A 25,087-nucleotide genomic window follows, 5' to 3' on the forward strand; every position below is an offset into this window, starting at 1 on the left:
ACCCTATAAGGTAAATGCCTCTATTATCTTCATTTCAAAATGAGAAAAATGGAAGCCCAGAGAGATTAACTGAGTAACTCACCCCTGGATTGCACAGCTAATAAGTGGTGGCTCAAATCCAGGTAGCCTGTCTCTAGATTTGTGTTCTTAATCACTGCACTACTGCCTTTCCTTACCTCTGAACCCAGAACTGTTATACATGCTTTTGGCAGTAGTGTTCCTGCCACTCCCATCCCCCATACCTTTGTCTAATTAACTAATTAACGACTAGTTCCCTTCAGATATCAGCCAAACATCATTTACCCGAGGAACCCTTAGGTGGGATAAGTTCTCCATATCCACACACATGATCAGACCAGTTTTTAAATGCTTTCATAGGACCCTGTACTTTTTTTTTAAAAGTAGACTCCATGCCCAATGTGCAGCTTGAACTCACAACCATGAATCAAGATTTGATGTTCCACTGACTGAGCCACCCAGGTGCCTGGTACCCTGTGCCCTTTTATGTTAAACATTATGTTTATGACCATTGATTGTCCTGTTTTCTTACCAGATTGTAAACTTCATGTGGGCAGGAACTCTTTCTCTCTTGTTTATGGTTATTTCCTTGTATCTAAGATAATGCTTGATGGAGTGGGTGTTCAGTAACTGTCAAGTGAATAAACTTAGTAAGATCTGAAATAAGGTAGTGGCTATTAGAATGGGAATAAATTTGAAAGAAATTTGGAATATAAAACTGTAAATATTTATAGATCAGTTAGATGTAGGAGGAATGAAAGATGAATCCAAGGTTTGAGTAGTCTAGGTTGAGAGGAGAAGCAGCAGCCAGTTTTGTGCAACAGAGAAGATAAGTTCAGTTTTTGGCTTAAGGGTGTCTGAGATTTGCACATAAAGATGTCTAATAGTCAGTTGCAAATGTGGGTCTCCAGTTCAAGAGCTGAGAACTGATAGGAAAGGTTTGGAACTTATTCAAAATATTTATGGAGTGCCTACCATATGCCAGCTACCATAGGTTCTGGACATAGAGCAGTGAACAAAGCAGATGAAATTCTTGCTGTCCTGGAGTTTATATTTTACTGGCGGAAGGCTCAATAAATAAAATTTATAGTATGTCAAATAGTGATAAGGTCTGTAGAGAAAAATAGTAAAGGGATTAGGTAGTACAGTGGGACTAAGGCTACTAAAATTTTAAATAGGGTGACTAGGGAAAGTCTCCATGGGAAGACGATGTCAAAGCAGAGACTTGGATGTGAAGGAGTGAGTCTTATGCAAAGTGTTATAAGGGAATGTTATAGGTGATCATTAGAACCCTGGCTTTTACCCTTGAGATAGGGAACCAATGGGGGATTTTTGAATAGAGAAATGACATGTTCTGACTTAAATGTTTGTTGTTTTTTTCCCCTGATTTAAAAGATCACTCTGGATACTTTGTTGAGAGTAAACTATAATGAGGTGCAAGGGCTAAGAGTTTTTACAGTAAATCTGTATGAAAGACCAGAAAGGGTTAGATTCTGGATATGCAGTATTCCCTCCCCATCCTCCATTCATAGGGTATATGTTCCAAGACCCCCAATAGCTGCCTAAAATCTAATGTATGGAAACATATATATTATATTTTTTTCCTATAAATACATACTTATAATAAAGTTTAATTTTTATTATTTATTATTATTTTTTTAACATTTACTCATTTTTGGGAGACAGAGACAGAACACAAGTCGGGGTGAGCAGAGAGAGAGAGGGAGACACAGAATCCAAAGCGGGCTCCAGGCTCTGAACTGTTAGCACAGGGCCCAACGTGGGGCTCAAACTCATGAACCCTGAGATCATAACCTGAACCAAGATTGAATGCTTAACCAACTGAGCCACCCAAGTGCCCCATAAAATTTAATTTTTAAATTAAGCACAGTAAGAGATTAACACAGGAACTAATAGAATAATTATAATATGCTGTAATAAAAGTTACGCGAATGTGATCTCTCTCAAAATATCCTATTGTACTATACTCACCCTTTGAATGATAATGTGAGATGATAACTTTTTTTAATGTTTTATTTATTTCTGAGAGAGAGAGAGAGAGGGACAGCATGATCAGGGAAGGGTCAGAGAGAGAGGGAGACACAGAATCCGAAACAGGCTCCAGGCTCCGAGCTGTCAGCACAGAGCCCTATGTGGGGGCTTGAACCCACGAACTGCGAGATCATGACCTGAGCCAAAGTCAGACGCTTAGCTAACTGAGCCACCCAGGCGCCCTGATAATGTGAGATGATATAATGCCTACATAATAAGATGAAGTGAGGTGAATGACGCAGGCATTTTGACATAGTGCTGGGCTATTATTGACCTTCTGATGATATGTCAGAAGGAGGATCATGTACTTCTGGACTATAGTTGTCCCAGGATAATTGAAATCACAGAAAGCAAAACTATGGATAGGTGGGGGACTAATGTTATGTTATTCTATTCTGTGTATTTGTTTTATTTTTAAGTGTTTACTGGTTTATTTTGAAGGGGGGAGGAACAGAGAGAGAGGGAGAGAGAAATGACCTGAGCCATAATCAAGACGGGACACTTAACCTGACTCTGAGCCACCCAGGTTCCCTGGGGGGCTACTGTATTTTAAAGTGAAGCTGACAGGATTTGCCAATGATTGGATTCTGAGGTTGAAAAAGCTTTTGATGGGAACCTGGGTGGCTCAGTCAGTTGAACTTCCAACTTTAACTCAGGTCATGATCTCACAGTTTGTCAGTTTGAGCCCCGAGTCAGGCTTTGTGCTGAGAGCTCAGAGCCTAGAGCTTTGGAGCTTCTTTGGATTCTGTGTCTCCCCACCCTTCGCCCCTCCCACTTGTGCTCTTTCTCTCTGAAACATAAATAAACATTAAAAAAAGAAAAAGCTTTTGATATAAGTGGAATGAGAAGAAGGCCAAAGAAGTCTTAGTGAATATCAAGTATACCTTCGGGTGCCTGGGTGGCGCAGTCGGTTAAGTGTCCAACTTCAACTCAGGTCATGATCTCATGGCTTGTGAGTTCGAGCCCCGCATTGGGTTTTGTGCTGGCAGCTCAGAGCCTGGAGCCTGTTTCAGATTCTGTGTCTCCCTCTCTCTCTGCCCCTCCCCTGCTCATGCTCTGTCTCTCTCTGTCTCAAAAATAAATAAAAACTATTAAAAAAATTTGTCAATATTTACAGGGTTAGATATACAAGGTTAGATGGAAGAAGAGCTAGCAAGGAAAAGAGAGAGAGAGAGGTGCTTGGGTGGCTCAGTGGGTTAAGTGTCCGACTCTTAATTTCGTCTCAGGTCATAATCTCAGGGTTCATGAGTTTGAGCTCCACATCAGGGGCTCCTCACTGATAGTGCAGAGCCTGCTTGAGATTCTCTCTCCCTTGCTCTGCCCCTGCCCTGCTTGTGCCACACACGTGCACGTGTTCTTTTCTCAAAGTAATCAACTTAAAAAAAAAAAGCGTTTTAAAAAAGAGCGGGAGATAGAGCTTGTACATGAGAGCAGTGTCAGCATTTTAGTAGTTAAGATAGAGCTTAAGGAGCCTGTGCTGGCATCTTATCTCTACTATTTTTTAGCTATGTGATTGGTAAGCAAATTATTGAATCTCTTTAAGCTTTATTGTCTCAACTTCTTAGTTTATAAAGTGGGATTTACTACTAATCACATAGATTTGTTGTGAGGATTAGGTGAGGAAATCACATTCAAAGTACTTAGCGCTATGGTGGTGGAGGGGGGCCTGGGTGGCTCAGTCGGTTAAGCATCTGACTTCAGCTCAGGTCATGATCTCACAGTTTGTGGGTTCTGGGTTCGCATTGTGCTCTATGCGACAGCTCGGAACCTGGAGCCTGCTTCAGATTCTGTATCTCCCTCTCTCTCTGCCCCTCCCCCACTCATGCTTGCTAACACGTGCTCTCTCTTTTTCTCTCAAAAATAAACATTAAAACTTTTTTTTTTAAAGTATACTTAGCGCTTTATCTGTCATGCATTAGTACTGGAAAATAAATTTGAGGGGTCCTTGGGTGGCTGAATTGGTTAAGCATCCTACTTCGGCCCGGGTCATGATCTCACAATTTTATGGGTTCGAGCCCCGCGTCAGGCTCTCTGCTGTCAGCACAGAGCCCACTTCAGATCCTCTGTCCCCCTCTCTGTCTGTCCCTGCCCTACTCATACCCCCTCTCTAAAAAATAAATAAACAATTAAAAAAAGTAAATTTGAGTTCCTATGAAATGTTGTAAATTATATAAAAGATGTCTTTGTCCTTAAAGAATGTACAAACTAGATTGAGATATAACAGATGAAAAAAGATTTGAATTAAAATTCAAGATGAGGGGCGCCTGGGTGGCTTAGTCGGTTACGCGTCCGACTTTCGCTTGGGTCATGATCTCGCGGTTCGTGGGTTCGAGCCCCGCATCGGGCTCTGTGCTGACTGCCAGCTCAGAGCCTGGAGCCTGTTTCAGTCTGTGACACCCTCTCTCTCTGACCCTCCCCTGCTCACGCTGTCTCTCTCTCTCTCCTAGAAATAAATAAAACATTAAAAAAAAAATTTTTAAATTCAAGATGTAAACTAGAAGAAATCACAGGGAAGTGAATGATTAATGTCAAATGTATTATGCAGTCAATTGATTTGTCCTTTCTCTGTAGGTTGGATGGGTAGAATGGAAAATACCTTATTGATACTGAAAAATAAAATTTTTAGAAGTTAGTTTTGAATACGTGATTCATGCACAAGTTCACAATTCTAAAGGTACAAAGGTGTATAGGGTAAAAAGTTTCCCTTCTACATTTGTTGTCAGTAAGCTGCTGCTTCCCAGATTCAACTAGTATTAACTTAATCTATTTAAAAAAATTTTTTTAAGTATTTTATTTATTTCTGAGAGAGAGAGGGAGAGAGAGACGGGAGGGTTAGAGAGGGAGGGAGACACGGAATCTGAAACAGGCTCCGGGCTCTGAGTTAGCTGTCAGAACGGAGCCCAACGCGGGGCTCAAACCCACAAACCGTGAGATCATGACCTAAGCCAAAGTCGGATGCTTAACTGACTGAGCCACCCAGGCGCCCCAACTTAATCTATTTCTTATCCAGCCATCCGGAGTGTGTGTGTGTGTGTGTGTGTGTATGTATGTATGTATAGTATAGAGTGTATGTGTGTAGGTGTGTATTTGCATTTTTTTACATTGATGTTAATATCCTGTATACAGTGTTCTTTGACTTTTTAAATATTTTTAATTTATTTTTGAGAGAGAAAGTATGAGCAGGGGAGGAGCAGAGAGAGAGGGAGACACAGAATCTGAAGCAGGCTCCAGGCTCTGAGTTGTCAGCACAGAGTCTGATGTGGGGCTTAAATCCCACGGACCATGAGATCATGACCTGAGGTGAAGTCAGACGCTTAACCAACTGAGCCACCCAAGTGCCCCTTGACTCTTTTTTTTTTAATATTTATTTATTTTTGAGAGACAGAGTGCGAGACAGCGTGCCAGCAAGGAAGGGCAGAGAGAGGTAGATACAGACTGCAAAGCAGGCTCCAGGCTCTGAGTTGTCAGCACAGAGTCTGATGTGGGGCTTAAATCCCACGGACCATGAGATCATGACCTGAGGTGAAGTCAGACGCTTAACCAACTGAGCCACCCAAGTGCCCCTTGACTCTTTTTTTTTTAATATTTATTTATTTTTGAGAGACAGAGTGCGAGACAGCGTGCCAGCAAGGAAGGGCAGAGAGAGGTAGATACAGACTGCAAAGCAGGCTCCAGGCTCTGAGCTCTCAGCACAGAACCCGATGTGGGGCTTGAACTCAAGAACTGTGAGATCATAACCTGAGCTGAAGTCAGACACTCAAGCGACTAAGCAACCTAGGCGTCCCAACTTGTTTTTTTAAAATAGCCTTACTGGCATATAATTCACATACCATAAAATTAACTTAATATGCCTTGCTTTTAATATAGTTTTTTAAAAAAATTTAAAATCAAATGTATATAAAAATGGGTAAGATTTAATAAATTACATCTTAATTTAGTCTTTAAAAAGATTTTTGTTCTACTACTAATGTAATTGTACCAAAATGTAAAGCGTGAAAAGAAATTCTTGGAACCCACATTATAATAACTAAAGTAATACACAGTATGTAAAAACTGTATGTAACAACCTCATTTGACTAGAAAGAGGAAATGGAGGTGCTGAGAAGACCACTTAATGAGCCAAAGATCTGGGGTTAGGTACTAGGAACTGGTGGGGGCTGAGATTTCAGTGACTAAAGGCAGTAGCAGGGCCAGTGGTCAGCAGTGATAGATGCTATCCACACTACGCTACCATTTGTACCAATCTATAAGTTCTAAGTCTAGACCAGACCATACCAGCTCTGAGTCTTTTTGCATCCTCTGCAGAAACCATCACTGACTGTTCATTTCTCTGTCAGCTGGGAGTTTTTGTAAACCTTGCCTATATTGTAGGCACAATTTAGGGAAGGAAAGAGAAGGGAGGAACAACTTTGTTAGAAAGTTGAACTTTTTTTTTTAATTTAAATTTTGTTTTTAATGTTTATTCTTTTTTTTTTTTTAATTTATTTTTGAGAGAGAGAGACAGCATGAGCAGGGGAGGGTCAGAGAGAGAGGGAGACAGAATCTGAAGACAGTCTCCAGGCTCTGAACTAGCTGTCAGCACAGAGCCCGACGCGGGGCTCGAACCCATGGACCGTGAGATCATGACCTGAGCCGAAGTCGGAGGCTTAACCGACTGAGCCTTAACCGACTGAGCCACCCAGGCGCCCCTTTAATGTTTATTCTTGAGAGAGAAGACAGAGTGTGAGTAGGGGAGGGGCAGAGAGAGAGAGAGGGAGACACAATCTGAAGCACGCTTTAGGCTCCCAGCTGTCAGCACAGAGACTGATTCGGGGCTAGAACTCAAGAGCTGTGAGATCACGACTTGAGCCCAAGTCAGACGCTTAACTGACTGAGCCACCCAGGCACCCCTAATTTTAATATATTTTTTTAAAACTAGGCTCCATGCCCAACGTGGGTCTTGAACTCACAACCCTGGGATTAAGAGTTGCATATTCTAGGAGGTGCCTGGGTTGCTCAGTCGGTTAAGCGTCGGATTTCGGGTCAGATTTCGGCTCAGATAATGATCTCACAGTTTGTAGGTTCCTGGAACCTGCTTTGGATTCTAGGTCTCCCTCTTTGCCCCTCCCCCACTTATGCTCTATCTCTCAAAAAATGAATAAAAAAGTTAAAAGAATTTTTTAAAAAAGAGTCGCGTGTTCTACCAATTGAGTCATCAAGGTACCCCAGAAAGTTGAACTTTTGAATTACCTGAATATTTACCAAAAGCATTACTTAAACTGATGGGGGGGGGGGGATGGAGGCTTCTGAGGAAGATAGGGGGTTACAAGGAATAAAGAAGTAGTTTTGCTTTGTAAATAACCAACCAACACCTTCTAAACACACATTCACACAAATGATATATTTAAAATGTTAGATGTCTAAATGCTGGGCTTACATTTTGTTTTCTTCTATACTTTTCAGAATTTTCAAACCACTCTACAGTGAACAATACTTTTGTAAGGAACTAACAAAACTTTTTATTTTTTAATTTATTTTTTAATTTTTTTTAATGTTTTTTTTATTTATTTCTAGGAGAGAGAGAGAGAGAGAGACAGCATGAGCAGGGGAGGGTCAGAGAGAGAGGGAGTCACAGACTGAAACAGGCTCCAGGCTCTGAGCTGGCAGTCAGCACAGATCCCGACGCGGGGCTCAAACCCACAAACCGTGAGATCATGACCTAAGCGAAAGTCGGACGCTCAACCGACTAAGCCACCCAGGCGCCCCCTAACAAAACTTTTTAAACTATAAAATCAAAAGCCTTGTTCTCCAGGAAGTTGAATGAAAATGAAGAAACAAAGTACCAATGTGGGAAAGCCCAGATTTTTAAGAAAGTGTCAGTCCATCTCGTTGGAATATTAAAAAAAAGTTGGCAGCCCCATCAGTTTGCCTAATTAAAAATACACTGATCTGTGAAATTCAGAAATCTGAGAAGCAATGATTCTAATTTTGTCTAATCCTTTACCCAGTGTTGTAACACTTAAGAAGTGCTTAGTAGCTGCCAAACATTATTGTAAATGGTTTACAAATATTTACTGACTTAATCTTCCTAACAGCTTTATGGTATAGGTACTATTGCATTATCCCCATTTCATAGGAAACTGAGGCACAGAGAGGGTAAGTTATTCACCCAAGGTTACACAGCTGTAAGTGGTAAAGTTGGAATTTGAATCCAGGTGACTTTAAAAGAAGCCATGTTATGCTGTGCAGCCATATCACACTTTTAATGGGTGATTTACCTACCATGTTTCTCAATAGAGAGTGCTGTTGGTTTGTTGAGTAGGACATTTTCCACATAGTATCCCTGCCTGCCTGCCTGACCTACTTAATGAATGCTTCACTTGCCTGATCGATTGTAGGGGGGAAGAAGCTCCCTTCTCCATTCCCAAAAGCTCTTTTGGTTGAAGACTTCTAGAGATGCCCAGCATATTCCCTTAATTGTGAAGTTCTTTTTTCTGTAGGGATCTGCTTTCTGACTTCTTGTTGGTCTTTCAGTGCACATCTGTTTGTGCAGTGATCTGCATATAGGATTTCTGGAGCTTTCCTTTTCCTGCTTTTTCTCCTTGGATCAGCATGTCATTATACTTCTTAAAATAAGAATAAAATAAATAATCAATAATATAGATTCTTTTTTTCAGTTACCATAACCTGGAATTACTTTGGCAGCAAATCATACTGTTAACCCTCTTTGTACTTGTAATCATCTAAAATTCTGAGGTCTGTGTCCTTTGAGTTACTGTTGAGTCAGATCTTCCTCATCTGGTTTTTGAACAATTTAAATTTTGAATAGAAATGTAATAAATTGCAGGTATACCTGTTCCTTCTAATTTTTTTGGCTCGTTGTTCTCTCTGAAGACATCTCCTCCCTGCCCTCCTCACCCCTTAGTTCTGTCAGTAATCTCTTGATCCTTCCTCCTGTTGTGTACAAAATTGATAAGCATACCTGTTACATGTTAAGTTACTGATTTAAAACATGAACACAGAACTCCGTGTCATGTCATTAGATATTTTTTCCATTTTGACATAGATTCTTTGATTGATTCATTGTTGACATTAAACTAGCTAACTCATTTACTTAATACTTCAGTGGTCAGGCTTGTATGCATGTGTATAGTAGATTGCAGTAAAGGACCTGGGATAATAGTAAGAAGAATCTGCTTTTAGGTAATTAGGTTTTCTACTTAAAGAGTCTTTTTTTTTTTTTAATTAAAATAGGACACTTCACCATCTGTTAGAAAAGTCCTCTTACATATTGAATATTGTTATAGGGAAGTGTTCCATTTTTATGGATCTGGAGGCTTGGTGTATTTAGGAGCAATAGTTTGGGATTGAACTTTTCATTTTATCTTTATTATGAGAAGTACTTTTTTTTTTTTTTTTATTAGTTACCATGTTCATTCTGTTAACTAAGGAAAAGCTTTATTCTTTTTTTCTCAGCTTGCTGAACTAAAGCAGGAATGTCTTGCTCGTGGTTTGGAGACCAAAGGAATAAAGCAAGATCTCATCAACAGGCTCCAGGCATATCTTGAAGAGCATGGTGAGTGCTTTGTAGAGGCAAAGTAATATGAGTGAGGGGATTAATTTTTGGGCTCTGACGTATGTAAGGTTTCTTTTTTCTTTTAGGTTGTTGGTGATGTAAGCTCTTAATTAACTGTGAAGAAAATTCTTGATCATCTAAAACAGTTGTTATAAATACACCCCTCTCCCCTTTTTAAGACATTAAATTTATTTCAGCAAATGATTTAAAAGGAAATATGGGAAAACAGGTATCATTAGACTGAAAATTAGAAGGTTTGAATTCTGAATCCTCTTAAGACAGATGTAACAGTCACTATTTACATGACTAGGTGTCTGTTCTGACCTATGAAATGAGACAAATGTTTCCACCCTTTAAATTCATAAACCTAGGTAATCTCTTGTCCTTTCTAGCTCTGACATTCTATAATTCCACCTTTTTAAAAACAAGCAAAACTAGCTTTATTTAAGGCATATTATCATCCCAGGTTGTACAAGTCCCTGGAGTAATTTTTATTTACTCCCTTTTATTCTCATTTCTTTTACCTCAACTCCCTTTGGCAGCTGTTCTAATGTGCTTGATATGTAATTTTTGTCTAATTACTATCTTTTGAGACGTATTTGTATGGCCTGTGGCTATGTTGTCATCTAGTCTTTTAATTCAGATTCCTGCCTAGTGCTCTACCATGTATGGAATCCACCACATTTTACTTTAATTCACTTGGTTATAGATACCTATATTGTCTCCCAGACTACTTTCACTTTCCTTTTTGTTTCTGTGTGAGAGTTTATACCCAGGAATGGGATTGCTAAGTAATATCTATTTATAAATGTATATTTGATGTGATTAAGCATTGCCAAATTGTTTTCCAAAATTGCTCTATAAATCTACACTCATCATCAGTGCATGAGGGTTCTTGTATCCCCTCCACACACCTAAACTTGGCACTGTTTTATCAAGTGCCTTAATTTTTGCTAATCTGCTGGTTCAATATACATTCCTCTAAGTATTAAAATATTTGATCATTTCTTGTATTCATGGGTTTTTGGCTTTTCCTTTGCCATTTTTCTGTTGGTGTTCCCATGATTCACTTGTTAGTTTGCAGACATTTTATATTCTGGTGATTATTCCCTTGTTGGTTTTAGACACAGGTACCTCCCTTGTTATTTGTTTCTTTTTCCATGGTGTCCGTAGTTTTGGAAAATCTGTTATTTTTCATATATTACTTTTGCTTCAGCGTTTTTTTACCAAAAATCCTTCCCCACCACTAAATCTTAAAGATACTCTCCCACATTACTTATTTTACTAATGTTATAGTTTGACTTCACTACAGTTTTTCAGTCCAGCTGAAGTTCAACTTTGTATTAATGTTAGAGAATACTGTTTTACCTTCTCCATGTGGAACAGATTTTATGAGCATCATTTCTACCTTCTATTGAATATTATTTTGGGAAAGCAAAATGGTTATAATTTTAGCCTAAGTACAGTGATCAAGATGGTTTTTTTAGCAGGGCTTGACCTGAATATTTTAATATTCTTTAGCTGAAGAGGAGGCAAATGAAGAAGATGTACTGGGAGATGAAACAGAGGTGAGTTGGAGAGTAAGGTTAGTCAGTGTGGCTACTACCTTGGCCACATTGCTTAACATCAATCATTAGAGGGCTCAAATGCTAATTTGTTAGGGGAGCACAGATGGGGAATGAGGGTCTGAAAAATTGGTTCATTTTTGAGTTCTCAAATTCTTTTATTGATAGGTATTTACTGTTGATTTATATTAACCATTGTTTCATTTGGTTTTAGGAAGAAGAACCAAAGCCCATAGAACTGCCTGTCAAAGAGGAGGAACCCCCTGAGAAAACTGTTGATATGTAACTATCCCTTTTTTATAATCTGAGTATAGGGCAGACAGTTCTGGGTTTTGGAGAGGTTTTGGTCTTTTACTCTGTTTACCTTTTATACATTCCCATTGGCTTTTTCTTTTCTTTTTTTTTTTTTTTTAAAGGTTATTTATTTTGAGAGAGAGAGTGAGCAAGGAAGGAACAGAGGGAGAGAGAGGGAGAGAGAATCTCAATCAAGGCTCTGTGCTCTTCAGTCCAGTGAACATGAGATTATGACCTGAGCTGAAATCAAGAGTCAGACACTTAACTGACTGAGCTACCTACACACCCCCTCATTGGCTTTTTCATTTCTCATTAGATCATTTTCAGAAGAGTCTACTTCATTTCAAGTACATGGTCCCAGTGAAGCAAAGTAGTTTCTCTCTGGGTTATGTAATAGATAATTAGGACCAGGAGACTTCAAGCCCAGACAGAGTTTAGTTCTGGCCTTTGGGGTGGCACCATAATAGGTGATTCTTTATCCATGTAGAGAATCATATAGATTCTCTGTGTGTAAGGAATTTTGTAAGGAGGGAGGGTGCTGAGCAGAGATTATCTCTTTCAGGTAACATTGTATTTTCTCTTCTTTTTTGATTTACAGTTGAGGAAGGGAGGACAAAGTATTAGACTGGGAAGTGGATCTTGATTTATTTATCCCACAAGGTTGATAATAAAACAGACTGACAAACAAAAGGTTGATCACAAACATCTTTTTGGGGGGCTCTTTCCACGAATGTCTGGCCATCTTCTACTCCAGCACATTATTAACAGTTGAATCCCTTTTAACATTTTTGTTCCTCATAGCTATATTTATGCACTTAATTATAAAAGACCATATATGTGCTAGTGAAAATCAAACAATACGTAGAGGAGTGTATAAGTAGAGAATTATGTACCTCTCTTCCCCACCCACGTCTGACTGCCCAGAGATTTTCAGTATATTCTCTTAGAATGTTTTATATGGAGAGTTTGTGTATTTGCGGATACATACACACACTAGGCATATTGTGCGTTCCTTGATTTTTTTTTTTCCCCAGATCTGGAGGTCTTTTTGTATCATTACATATGTTTTTATTTAAATGTTAGTTACAGTAGAACCTTGGATTGTAACTTGTTCTACAAGTGTTCCACAAGATGAGCAAGCATGTCTAATAAATTTTAACTTGATAAATGAGCAATGTCTACAATGAGTCGTATATGACATTGAATGTCGCATGATCACAACTGAGCCAGGGGTTCTTGAAATTCGCTTTGAAATACTAGTGCTTTGGATTACAAGCATGTTTCCAGAATGAATTATGCTTGCAAACCAAGGTTTTACTGTATATATTAGCAGGGTCCTAAGCATTTTACATGTATTGCCATTTAATCCTCACATCAGCTGTATGGAATAGGGGTAATTATCCTTGTAAGTGATAGTTCCTTTTTATTAGCTTGTTATTATGGGAAATTGTCAGTATATACAAAAGTTATAAGAATAGTATAATAGACCCCCATTATCTATTACCCAGATTCAGTACATCAACTTAGAACCTTATTCTTTGTAGCAGCTAATAGTACTCCATTCTATAGATAAGCAGTAATTTCACCAGTTTCCTTTTGGTGGAAATTTAAATAATTCATAATAGCAAAAAATGCAGTGCTGAATATCCGTATGTAACTATTTTTATACTTCTGCAAATATGTCCCTAGGAATAACTCCTTGCAGTAGATTTGCTACAAGGGGATGTGCATTTTTGTCTAATAATACTGCTTTCTAAAGCCATGTAGTTACCTTCCATCATAGGAGTTTTGTGTTTAGATATGTTACCTTAAGGAAATGGCTTATGGAATAGCTTTAAGTTTATTTATTTATTTTTGAGAGAGAGAGAGAGAGAGAACGAGTCAGGGAGGGGGAGAGAGAGAATCCCCAGCAGGCTCTGTGATGTCAGCACAGAACCCGAAATAGGGCTTGAACTCACAAACTGTGAGATCATGACCTGAGCTGAAAACAAGAGTCAGACACTTAACTGACTTAGCCACCCACGTGCCCCATGAAATAGCTTTAAAGTACTGATGCTTTGGGGACTTCTAGAATAAGAAGGAAGATGAGGTAAATATAGTGATAATTAGCTTGTGTGGGGTAACAATGAAGTTTGAAAATTTATAGGAGTTCCATTATCCTTAGAATGTGTAAAATGTGTTTTTTTTTATTTAGAGGGCTTTGATTGTTATTAATGAATTTCTATACAAGGGAATTGAAAGTGTATGTGTATTTTGCTCTTTAGAGGGATAGTCTTGGTTAGACTACAGTATGTTCAGAAAGGTTCTGTGTCCCCGTAGTTTGGAGAATGTCTTGTAAGGGACTGTGAATAGGAGAGAAATTTCTCCATGAAGAGAAGAAATTTCCCATGAGTTCCAGAATGTGATGTGTATTTATGGCTTGAGCTTAATTGTGCCTGCGGGAGTTGGAACACAGCAGAAGGAAGCTTCCTCTCTGGGGTTCCCTTTCTACCACGAGGTGTACTGCAGTAATTGTGCTTCAAGATGGGAATGTAAAGAAAGTCATTAACTTGACGTTGGTGGAGAGGACTGCTCTCTTAATGGCATTGGACTTCAAGTAAAACATTAAACTTCAGTGACCCTTTCTGCCAGAACAAGACAGAGAGGGAAGGATGGATGGAAGGAAGGAAGGATGGATGACCAGAAAATGGGAAGAATTCAGGAATTTCTTTAAAGTAAGGATATTCAGGGCAATTATAGGTGCTTTGAACATTCAAAAGGAGATTCCCTTGCTTCATCTTCGGCTTGAGGTTCTCCAAAAATATGCTTCTGTTTCTAGTTTGATCCACCCCCCAATCCCCAACACTTTCCATCCCTAAACAGGGGAGTTAAATATTGTAGGATGTACTTATGGTCAGCAGGGGGCACCCATTGCTTATCTGTCAGTTCAGGGACCTCCAACAAAAGGATAGAGAGAGTAAGTTCCTGTTCCAGAATTGCTTCCTCTGAAAATGCCATTAAACCATTACTACCTTTCAGGGCATCAAATGGGAAAAGTGTCCGGGATATTGGAACAAAGGCTGCCCATGTCTTTAAATGAGGGACCTTAATGAGACTGGTTATGACCCACAGTTTTATGGGAGTTGTTTGGTGGAGGGTTAATGCCCTTCCATTTATCCTGGATACTTCCGAACTTTGTCTCCCGCCCCTATGGTCCCCCCTCTTTTGTTTTCTCTTAAACCTTTTGACTAGTAACTTAAGATGTTTTCCTAATTCAAACTCCCCATCCCCTTTTTATTTCCCACTCCCTTTGGCATTTTTATTTGTCTCACTTTGACTGTTCCAGCTGGAGCTACAGTCCCCATGGGAGAAATAAGGGATTTGTAAAAGAAGGAAACCAGAGCTTATAGAGCACTCCTTAATTGTTGTTGTGATGAAAATTGAGAGCTGCCATTTATATGAGGGTTGGAGGAATAGTCATTAGTCCAGAAGTAAATATAAAGTTCCTAAAAGTAAATGAAATCGTTTCCGGTGTTCTTTGAGTGTTTCCCTTCAACCCAGTATATTTACCCAGACCTTTTTTCTGATATATTTTTTAATACTTTATTTAGGAGAGTAGGTTAGTCTGTTATTTGAACTCTTCAAGAGATGGCAGTTCAACAAACTAAAGTTCTCCTGGGTTTCATATTTTTTTGGACTAAGGGATGATGGAGAGATAAGGGATAGAAGACCTGAATCAGATGAATTCTTATACATTCTAAGGTTTGGGGTTAGAATATTAATAAGTTTTCTGATTTAAAAAAATTTGTTTCTTTTTCAGGGCAGCAGAGAAGAAAGTGGTAAAAATTACATCTGAGATACCACAGACTGAGGTAGGTATTCTGTTCCCTAGTAGAAAAGCAGTCTTTTCTATATATCTTTCTCTTTCTTATTTATTTATTTATTTATTTATTTATTTATTTATTTATTTATTTATTGTGTGTTTATTTATCTTAGAGAGAGAGATAGCATGAGTGGAGGAGGGGCAGAGGGAGAGGAGACACAGAAATCCAAAGCAGTCTCCAGGCTCTAGGCTATCAGCACAGAGCCTGACATGAGGCTTGAACTCATGAACTCTGAGATCATGGCCTGAGCTGAAGTTGGACACCTAACCAACTAAACCACTCAGGCGCCCTTTTTTTAAATTCTATCTGTATCATCACTTTAAAGAATTGATTCATACGCAGAAAATCAGTATTGATAGATTTTGGTATGGATACATTTTTCTACCACCTCTGCGTGGGAAAATACTTGGGTTGGCATAGTCATCTTTGAAGCCCTAGTCTTTTTGTATTTAGTACTAAGGCTTTAGTGGTATCTCTCTTTAGATGTTTACAAACTAGGATTAGAGTTTGGGAGGATTGTACCTTGGAAGAGATGAAAAATAAGAGATGTCACTACTTGATAGCTGGTAAGCCTGAAATGTCTCTGGACTTCATGGCAAGATCTCTGAGGTTAGGTTCCAGTTGAGATATATGTGGGGGTTTTTTTTGTTTTTTTTTTTTGTTGTTGTTGTTGTTTGTTTTTTTTGTACCTTAAAAGTAGAAATGGCATAGGACAATGCTGCCTCATTTCTAACTGAAAAAGTACCACTAGTATTGGAATCAAGCTGTTCCTTTGATCCGTTTTCAAAGGTCAACCAAACACAGCTTTTGTCTTCTTGGCTTCGTGCAGAATGTGGGTTTTATTTCATTCCTTTCCTTTTGTTTTTGAGGACATGAGTGTAATAATAGTCTTTTGTGTTTGCGTTCTGGAAAGGTCTGTTGAGTTAAGCCCTGGATGGGTACAACCTGATATCCTTTAGGATATACTTTGTCAGTATTCTCGACTTAGACATTATGAAACATACTGATGTTCTAAAGATACACACTTCTAAACACTTTTCTCTTTAAAGAAGGAAACCAGAAATTAATTTTTCTTTTCTACGTGTTTTGTTTTTTTGTCACCTAGAGAATGCAGAAGAGAGCTGAGCGATTCAATGTACCTGTGAGCTTGGAGAGTAAGAAAGCTGCCCGGGCAGCAAGGTGAGTGTCTCGAGCCTTTTAGATCTGAGATAGTGATAGTATGAGGGTGGAGGGGCATAATCCTAGGTTCTAAATATAATTATTGGTTTGCTGAAAAGAAATATTCTTTTGTCTCTGTTCAGAACATCTCTGCTGATTTGGATGTGGTAGCTATAGATTGGGTCTTACTATCAAGCAGGATTTTTATAATAGGTAAAAGTCAGAAACCGACTTCCCCCCAATTTTGATAAGGCTCCCTTTTAGCTTATTCTCTGGGCTTTTGGTGAGAAAAAGAGTAAACTGAACCTCTTTCATGAGGTTGTTAGAATTAGCTAATGATTGCAAGGCTTGAGATCACAAGCAAGAAGTGCCATATGTACACTTGACACGGAGACAGACAACCAGGAGTGTGAACAGCTTCCTAAAATTTAGCTTGTTTTTCTTTCTACAGATTTGGGATTTCTTCAGTTCCATCAAAAGGTAAGAGTACAGAGACTCTTCTGAGAAAGTTGTCTTTACATTTTTACTTTTCTGTCACAACAAATTAAAACAAACTTGTTAGCTTTAGAAGCCTTTAGGAGGTTATAGCATTCACCTCGTTGCTTTAGGTAATACTATACTTAAGCCTTCCCAGGCAATTTAGCATAGGAGGAAGTGCCAACATTTGTTTTGGTCTTCTTGGACACTTTAGAGAAGTTTCATTTTCTAATATCTTTCCTATACTTAATCTGGTGTCTCAAAGCAGCATGTAATTATTGTGTACCTGTCCAGTGTTCTACAGCCTTATGTGAGTGGTGAAAGAGAAAAGAATTGTTTTACTTCAACAATCTTAACTTCTAGGAATTTACAAGGAAATAATTTTGGATATGCTTAAAGACTTAGGTAGCCATAAGGATTATGACAGCATTTTTAGTGATCAGTAACTGGGAACAATGTAATTTACAATAGGGAATTGGAATAAATGTGTACCATAGTATATAGTAGAAGACTATGCAGATGTTAAAATGATATTGAAGAATATCAGAAAAATATTAAGTGAAAACAGGTTATAAAACTGTATTTGCAGTATGTTCCCCTTTTGGTAATAGAAGGGCACATATGGATAGAAAAAAGTTGGGGAGTGCCTGAATGGCTTAGTTGGAGGAACATGTGACTCTTGATCTCAGAGTTGTATTTTCAAGTCCCAAATGTGAAATGGAGTTTACTTAAAAATTTAAATTTAAAAAAAAATTTAATATAAAAAGGAATAAAGGTTGGAGGAGTGTGTACTATATTGTTAGTACTCTTTGTCTCTGGTTGGTGGAATTTTGAGTGACTTCTTTTTGCTGGTCTATGTATTTTAAATTAATACATTGAATATGTATCTTATAATAAATTAGGGGAAAAGTTATCTTTTTAAATTTTTTTGTTTTAGAGTACAAGCATGGGAGAGGAGCAGAGGGAATGGGAGAGAGAGAGAGAGAGAATCTTTTTATTTTGAGAGAGTGCAAGCAGGGGAGGGGCAGAGAGAGGAATAGAGGATCTGAAGCAGACTCTGCCCTGACGGCAGTGAGCTCTATCCAGGGCTTGAACTCACAAACTGTGAGATCATGACCTGAGCCAAGTCAAGAGTCAGATGCTTAACTGAGCCACCCAGGCACCCCAGAGAGAGAATCTTAAACAGGCTACAGAGCCTGATGTAGGGCTCAACCCCTGGGATCATCACCTGAGCCGAAATCAAGAGTCAGACGCTTAACCTACTTAACCACCCAGGTGCCCAGAAAAAAGTTACTTTTAAAAAGAACTTAATCCCGGGGTGCCTGGGTGGCTTAATAGGTTAAGCGTCCGACTTTCACTTAGGTCATGATCTCGTGGTTCGTGGGTTCGAGCCCCGCGTCGGGCTCTGTGCTGACTGCCATCTCAGAGCCTGGAGACTATTTCAGAGTCTGTGTCTCCCTCTCTCTCTGACCCTCCCCTGCTCACGCTGTCTCTCTCTCTCTCTCTCCTAGAAATTAAAAAAAAAAAAAAAAAACCATAATCCCTGTTCTAGAGAATTTAAATTTTAAATGTAATACCTTAATCTAATTTAGTCTTGCTAGTGATGTCAGTTTGAAGTGTGTTAAGAAAACGTCCTCCAAAGATCTTGTGTTTTGCTGTGCTTTTGAAAAAGACTAGCAGAATTCTGGCCCCTATCACTACATGTTTTATTCATATATTTTTTTAAATGTTTGTTTATCTTTGAGAGGGAGTGCACGAGTGAGGGAGGGACAGAGAGAGTGAGACAGAAGATTCAAAGCAGACTGTGTGCTGACAGCAGAGAGCCTGATGTGGGGCTTGAACTCACAAGCCATGAGATCATGACTTGAGCCGATGTTGGATGCTTAACCAACTGAGCCACCCAGCCGCCCTTACTACGTGTTTTAGAAACAAGATATTTTCTGGGTTTTAGTTATATCAAGAGAGATAAGATACAGTAGGGTTGGTGATGGTACAACAAAAATTGTTAAAGACATTAGATGGTGTTATTTGAAAAAGACAAAATTTTAAATGAACACTTAGTCTTAAAAGGAAACCTGATCAACAAAATAATGTATTGATAACATTTGTGGTATTATTCATGTAATTCTAACATCCTTGAACTACAGAGTACCTCTTAAAATAATAGAATTTAGTGACATTTAAAAGGAAGCATTTTATGAGTGAGAACATAAAAATATCTAACAGTTCCTAGCACATAGGTTGTGGTAAAAGTTGAATCCATACCTGAATGTTTACAGTAGAGAGTTAGGGGACTAATTACAGGATTGACATGGCTTAAAATTCTGAAAAGCTTTAAGAATAGTTTACTAGATTAGGATTGGGCCTACAGGCCAATTTACTGCTTATTTCTTAGTGATAATTCAGAACAGAACCTTGGCTTTAAGTGGCCATATTTTTTTTTTTTAAGTTTATTTATTTTTAGAGAGAGGGGCAGAGAGAGAATCCCCGCAGGCTCCCCTTTGTCAGTGGAGAGCTCAACACCGGGCTCAAACCCATGAACTCTGAAGTCTTGACCTGAGCTGAAATCAAGAGTTGGATGCTTAACAGACGGAGCCACCTAGGCACCCCTAAGCAGCCATAATTTTAACTTCCTGTGATAGTAGCTCTGGTCTTTTGTCCAGATGTGACATCTATTTTGTTTTTTATTTTTCTTTAATGTTTCTTTTTGAGAGAGACCAAGACAGAACATGATTGGGGAGGGGCAAATAGAGGGGGAAACACAGAAAACAAAGCAGGCTCCAGGTTCCTAGCTGTCAGCACAGAGCCTGACACAAGGCTCGAGCTTGTGTCATGAACCATGAGATCATGCCCTGAGCCGAAGTCGGATGCTTAATTTTTTTTTCAAATGTTTTATTTATTTCTGAGAGAGAGAGACAGCGTGAGCAGGGAAGGTTAGAGAGAGAGGGAGATACAGAATCCAAAACAGTCTCGAGGCCCTGAGCTGGCTGTCAGCACAGAGCCCCACATGGAGCTCGAACCCACGAACCGTGAGATCATGACCCGAGCCGAAGTCGGAGGCTTAACTGACTGAGCCACCCAGGAGCCCCTGTCTTTCTTTTTTTTAACAGCTTTATTGAAAATATAATTCATATTCCATATAGTTCATCCATTTAAAGCATATAATTCAGTGTTTTTTAAAAAATATATATTCACAGCATTGTGCAACCATCACCATAGTCTAATTTTGCAACATGTTCATCTCCCCAAAAAGAAACCCTGTACTTATTAGCAATTGTTTCCCATTCCCTCCCTCCACCCCTACCTAAGCAACCACTCATTTTTTTCTATGGATATATATTTGCCTTCATATAAATGGAATTGTATAATTCATAGTTTTTTGTGACTGGCTTCTTAGCATAATGTATTCAGGGTTCATCCATGTTGTAGAATGCATTAGTACTTCATTTCTTTTTAATGTTGGATAATTTTCCATTGTATGCATGTACCACATTTTACCCATTCATCAGCTGATAGACATTGGGGTTGTTTTCACTTTTGGCTACTATAGATCATGCTACTGTGAACATTCATACACAAGTTTTGGTGTGGATGTATGTTCTCATTTCTCTTGAGTGTATACTGAGAAGTGGGATTACTAGGTCATATGGTAAATTCTCTGTGTAACTTTTTGAGTAGCTGCCAAATTGTTTTCTAAAGTGGCTCAGCCAGGGTAGGGTATTTGGGTAGCTTAGTCAGCTAAGTGTTCAACTTTGGCCCACGTCATGATCTCTTTCTTGGTTTGTGGTTTGAGCCCTGTGTTGGGTCCTGTGCTGACAGTGTGGAGCCTGCTTGGGATTCTCTGTCTCCTTCTCTCTGTGCTCCTCCCCTGCACTTGCTTTGTGTGTCTGTCTCTCAAAAACAGACATTTTAAAATATTAAAACGTTAAATAAAACTTTTTGTATTTGGTTCTTTAGGCCTGTCTTCTGATGCCAAGCCTATGGTAAGAATTTTTTTTTGTACCTTGAGAGAGAAATCTTAACTCTAGTTTTAAAGTTAGAAACAACTCCCCAGATCATAGGAATCTCTGTGATCATGAGTTTAGTGACTGTTTGTTTTCAATACAGTGTTTTATGTCCTCAGTAAAATGAATTGTTTGAGTACTTAGAGGTCAGGAAAATGCCACATCTTCAGAGTCACTATAGACATCTTCCTTCCTACCATTTTTCATGAGAAAATGAATAGATGTTGATAACTAGAGGACAATCCATGTAATTCTTTGTTTTATGATACTGTAGTTTTAGGCCTTATCCAGTGGCTTTGGACAATGTCTGATTCTTAATTACCACAAGTGAATCTGTGGAAACAACTGATGAGTTCTGTTTATAGTTACTGGTATTTTTCAACACTACGTATTAAATATAAAATCCTAAAATAAATAGTAGTAGAATACATCTGGACCATTGTGATTAGGTTGCATATTTAGAAAATGAAAAGAAATACTGTGGGTGAAATATGTTTGACTTTATGAAAACCTGTTTGGGAACACTGCAGTATTGTAATGAAGCTGAAATATAGTAGTAGCAGTAGTCGCAGCAGTAGTAGTAGTAATAGTAATGAAATGTCCCAAATATCCTTATGATGGTAAGTTTTGTATATCAGGGCTTCCAAGAAAAAGGAAGAAAATTGAGTTGGGTACTAGTGGTAGATTTGTCTTCTGACGTAATGAGAACTGGGTGTAGATGAGAATGAACTCTTAGCTTTGGACTATAATTTCTGCTTTTTGTATTTTCTGTTTTGTTTTTTTTTAATATGGGTTCTTCCCCCCCCCTTTTTTTTTATATATATAGGTTAACCTTGATAAACTAAAGGAAAGAGCTCAAAGATTTGGTTTGAATGTCTCTTCAATCTCCAGAAAGGTAAAGTACTGTTTTTGTCACCATAGAGCAGCTTTGGGGCTACATAGGCTGGAAATTACTGTCTTGAGACTATAAGAAGTAAGACAGGACTTCTTGAGTCCATGAAGTCTTTTGACTGTCACCTCTTACTGAGTTTTTAAAATTTTTTAAAATTTTTATTTATTTATTTTTAAAGACTATTTAAAAAATTTTTAATTTATTTTTGAGGGAGAGAGACAGCGTGAGCAGGGGAGGGTCAGAGAGAGAGGAAGATACAGAATCTAAAGCAGGCTTCAGGCTCTGAGCTAGCTGTCAGCACAGAGCCTGACGTAGGGCTCGAACCCATGAACTGGGAGATCATGACCTGAGCTGAAGTCAAGACGCTTCACCGACTGAGCCACCCAGGCCTGCCATCACTGACTTGAGAGAGACAGACAGCATAAGTGGGGAGGGGCAGAGAGAGAGAGAGAGACACACACACACACACACACACAGAATCTGAAGCGGCTCTAGTCTGAGCTGTCAGTGCAGCGCCTGATGACACAGAGCTCTAACTCATGATCATGAATGCAAGATTGGATGCTTGATCCAACTGAGCCACCCAGGTGCCCCTTCTCACTGACTTTTGATGACATTACAGAAATTATTTCACACAGCCGATTTTTTTTTTTTCCCCTGCAGATTGTTTCATAGCTTTCATTCAGGATATTAGAATGTGGTCTGCATTTCTCTTGGTTAGGATGTTGAATTCAACAATGTTAAAAACCTACATCTGCTGTAACATCTGATAAAATTATAATGGAAACAGGAGACAACAATCCTGTCTTTAGGCATAGGTACCTAGAAACAAAATTTGAAGGTTTCCTGAAACAAAAATGAGAAGGTTATTTCTTTCTGCACCTCTGCTAACAGACACTATTGGGTTTATGAAGCAAGATAACACCTTGCTGAGTGGAACAGTCAGTTCTACAGGGCATTGTTGTGTTTGGAGTTTTGCCAGGCACCTTGGAGACAATGTTGAGGATTCTCCTGTTTGCCTAGAGAAGGTAGTCTCTAAATCTTTGTTCCATGAGAATGAAAGCATGTTTCTTGGTTGTTGAAATCGAGGCAGGGTTGGGGCGCCTGGGTGGCTTAGTTGGTTAAGCGTCCGACTTTCGCTTAGGTCATGATCTCGCGGTTCGTGGGTTCGAGCCCCACGTCGGGCTCTGTGCTGACTGCCAGCTCGGAGCCTGGAGCCTATTTCGGAGTCTGTGTCTCCCTCTCTCTCTGACCCTCCCCTGCTCACGCTGTCTCTCTCTCTCAGAAAAAAAAAAAAGAAATTAAAAAAAAAAAAAAAGAAATCGAGGCAGGGTTAAGGAAGACTATTTCAAACCAGAAGAACTATCAAGAGAAAAAAAAGTCACTGGGGCGCCTGGTTGGCTCAGTTGGAAGAGCATGGGACTCTTGATCTTGAGGTTATGCATTTGAGCCCCATGTTAAGTATAGAGATTACATAAATAAATAAGCCTAAAGACAAAGTCATTTCCCCCTTGAGTATGGAAACATTTAGCTTTCTGAAAATCTATTGGAAAACACTGTCCTGACTGGTTGGTATATTTTTGCTCAGGAGAAAAACAGAGCACTAAAAAGTGAATTCTTGTGACTCAGTGGGACTTTTTACACACAACTGTGCTCCATTTTCCTTCTCTTTAGGTTACATTTTTTGTTTACCAGAAGCATAACATCAGGCCGTTGTGCCCAGTTTGATGCCGAGACCATAGGTGTTCAGTAGGAATATTTAAATATTTATTTATTTTTGAGAGAGAGAGGCAGAGAGACCAAGGATCCCAAGCAGGCCCCGTGCTGTCAGCACAGAGCCCAATGTGAGTCTCAAACTCAGGAGAACTGTGAGATCATGACCTGAACCGAAATCAAGAGTCCGTTACTTAAAAAAAAAAAAAAGAGTCCGTTGCTTAACCAACTGAGCCACCTAGGTGCCCCTATTTCAAATTAAAAAAAAATAGAGTATGTGATTCTTAAACCACATGTAGCTTAATTTAAGTGAAGAATTACTATAAACCAAGTCATTTGTGTTTTGCTAGATGGCCAAGGGGAAGGGTGCTTGGATCTGTGGCCCCAGTTCTCATCTGTCTCCTTTTGTATATGAAGACTAAGTGTCTGAGAATCTCATTGGAATCAGTGTAATAAATGGAACCTGTACTCAGAGAGGATATCTCAGAAGTCACAAGCTTCCAAGTAGAGTGGTCCCTGAAAGAAATCTCAGGAGTAACTTCATTGTAGAGAATTGTGTGTTCCATCACAATTAACAGAATTGAACATCCTATCTCCAGCTATATAGCTCATATGGATACATTCCTGAGAGGAATTTGCCCCTCACTTTATACTGCCCACCTGAGTTATTTTCATGGTATTTCATTACAGGGATATCAGCCTTTTCATTTCCCTAGAATCTTTCTCCATATTTGACTTGCTTTCATTTTTAGTCCATAGGAAGATAAAGCATAAATAAATACATATTAACTTCGTGACTTTGAGCACATTACTAAACTTCTGTAAAACTAGGAGTAATACCTAGCACTTTGTGAAGGGTAAATAATTGTGTATATGAAATTATCTAAGATAGTGACATTTTGACCTTTAATAAATGTTTGATTTCTTAGTTCTGTTGGCCACCTGGTTTTATGACTTTGAGGTAATTCTGTGTTTCAGTTAATCACTGGTAAGATTCCAGTTTCTATTTTAAATCTTTGAAGAGTTGGGGTGCCTGGCTATCATGTGACTTTTTTTAAATGTTTGTTTATTTTGAGAAGGAGAGAGTCCACACATGAGTGTGCAGGGGAGGGGCAGAGAGAGGGGCGAGAGAGAGAATCCCAAGCAGGCTCCGGAATGTCAGTGCAGAGCCTGACGTGGGGCTCCATCTCCTGAACCACAAAATCATGACCTGACCTGAAGTCCAGAGTCAGGCGTTAGTTGAGCCACCCAGACGCCCCAGAGTGTGCAACTCTTGATCTCGAAGCTGTGAGTTCCATCCCCACGCTGGGTGTAGGGATTACTAAAACAAAATAAATAAACTTAAAAAAATAATTAAAATAAGTAAATCTCTGAAGGGTTGTAATCAGATAATGGTAATTGGTAAAACTGCCACTATAGGAGCTTTGTTTTCAGATAACATTCATTGTCATATGTATGTTCTAGAGTAGTTTTCTCAAAATCTGTATCAAAATACT

General features: G+C 38.9%; 1 protein-coding gene across 1 annotated transcript in view; it reads left to right on the forward strand.

Moving 5' to 3' along the window:
* The window catches only part of LOC120219906 (SAP domain containing ribonucleoprotein), a 51,968-nt gene that overhangs the window by 3,507 nt on the left and 23,374 nt on the right, over positions 1-25,087 (forward strand). Inside the window, exons 2-9 of the mRNA XM_039216818.1 lie at positions 9,526-9,625; positions 11,147-11,193; positions 11,405-11,472; positions 15,284-15,335; positions 16,453-16,526; positions 16,957-16,985; positions 20,940-20,965; positions 21,813-21,881. Of these exons, the coding sequence (XP_039072749.1) occupies positions 9,526-9,625; positions 11,147-11,193; positions 11,405-11,472; positions 15,284-15,335; positions 16,453-16,526; positions 16,957-16,985; positions 20,940-20,965; positions 21,813-21,881 (465 nt within the window). The remainder of the gene's footprint in view (positions 1-9,525; positions 9,626-11,146; positions 11,194-11,404; positions 11,473-15,283; positions 15,336-16,452; positions 16,527-16,956; positions 16,986-20,939; positions 20,966-21,812; positions 21,882-25,087) is intronic.

This window comes from Hyaena hyaena, unplaced genomic scaffold, assembly GCF_003009895.1.
Source record: "Hyaena hyaena isolate Hyena2069 unplaced genomic scaffold, ASM300989v1 scaffold_655, whole genome shotgun sequence".
Taxonomy (NCBI): domain Eukaryota; kingdom Metazoa; phylum Chordata; class Mammalia; order Carnivora; family Hyaenidae; genus Hyaena; species Hyaena hyaena.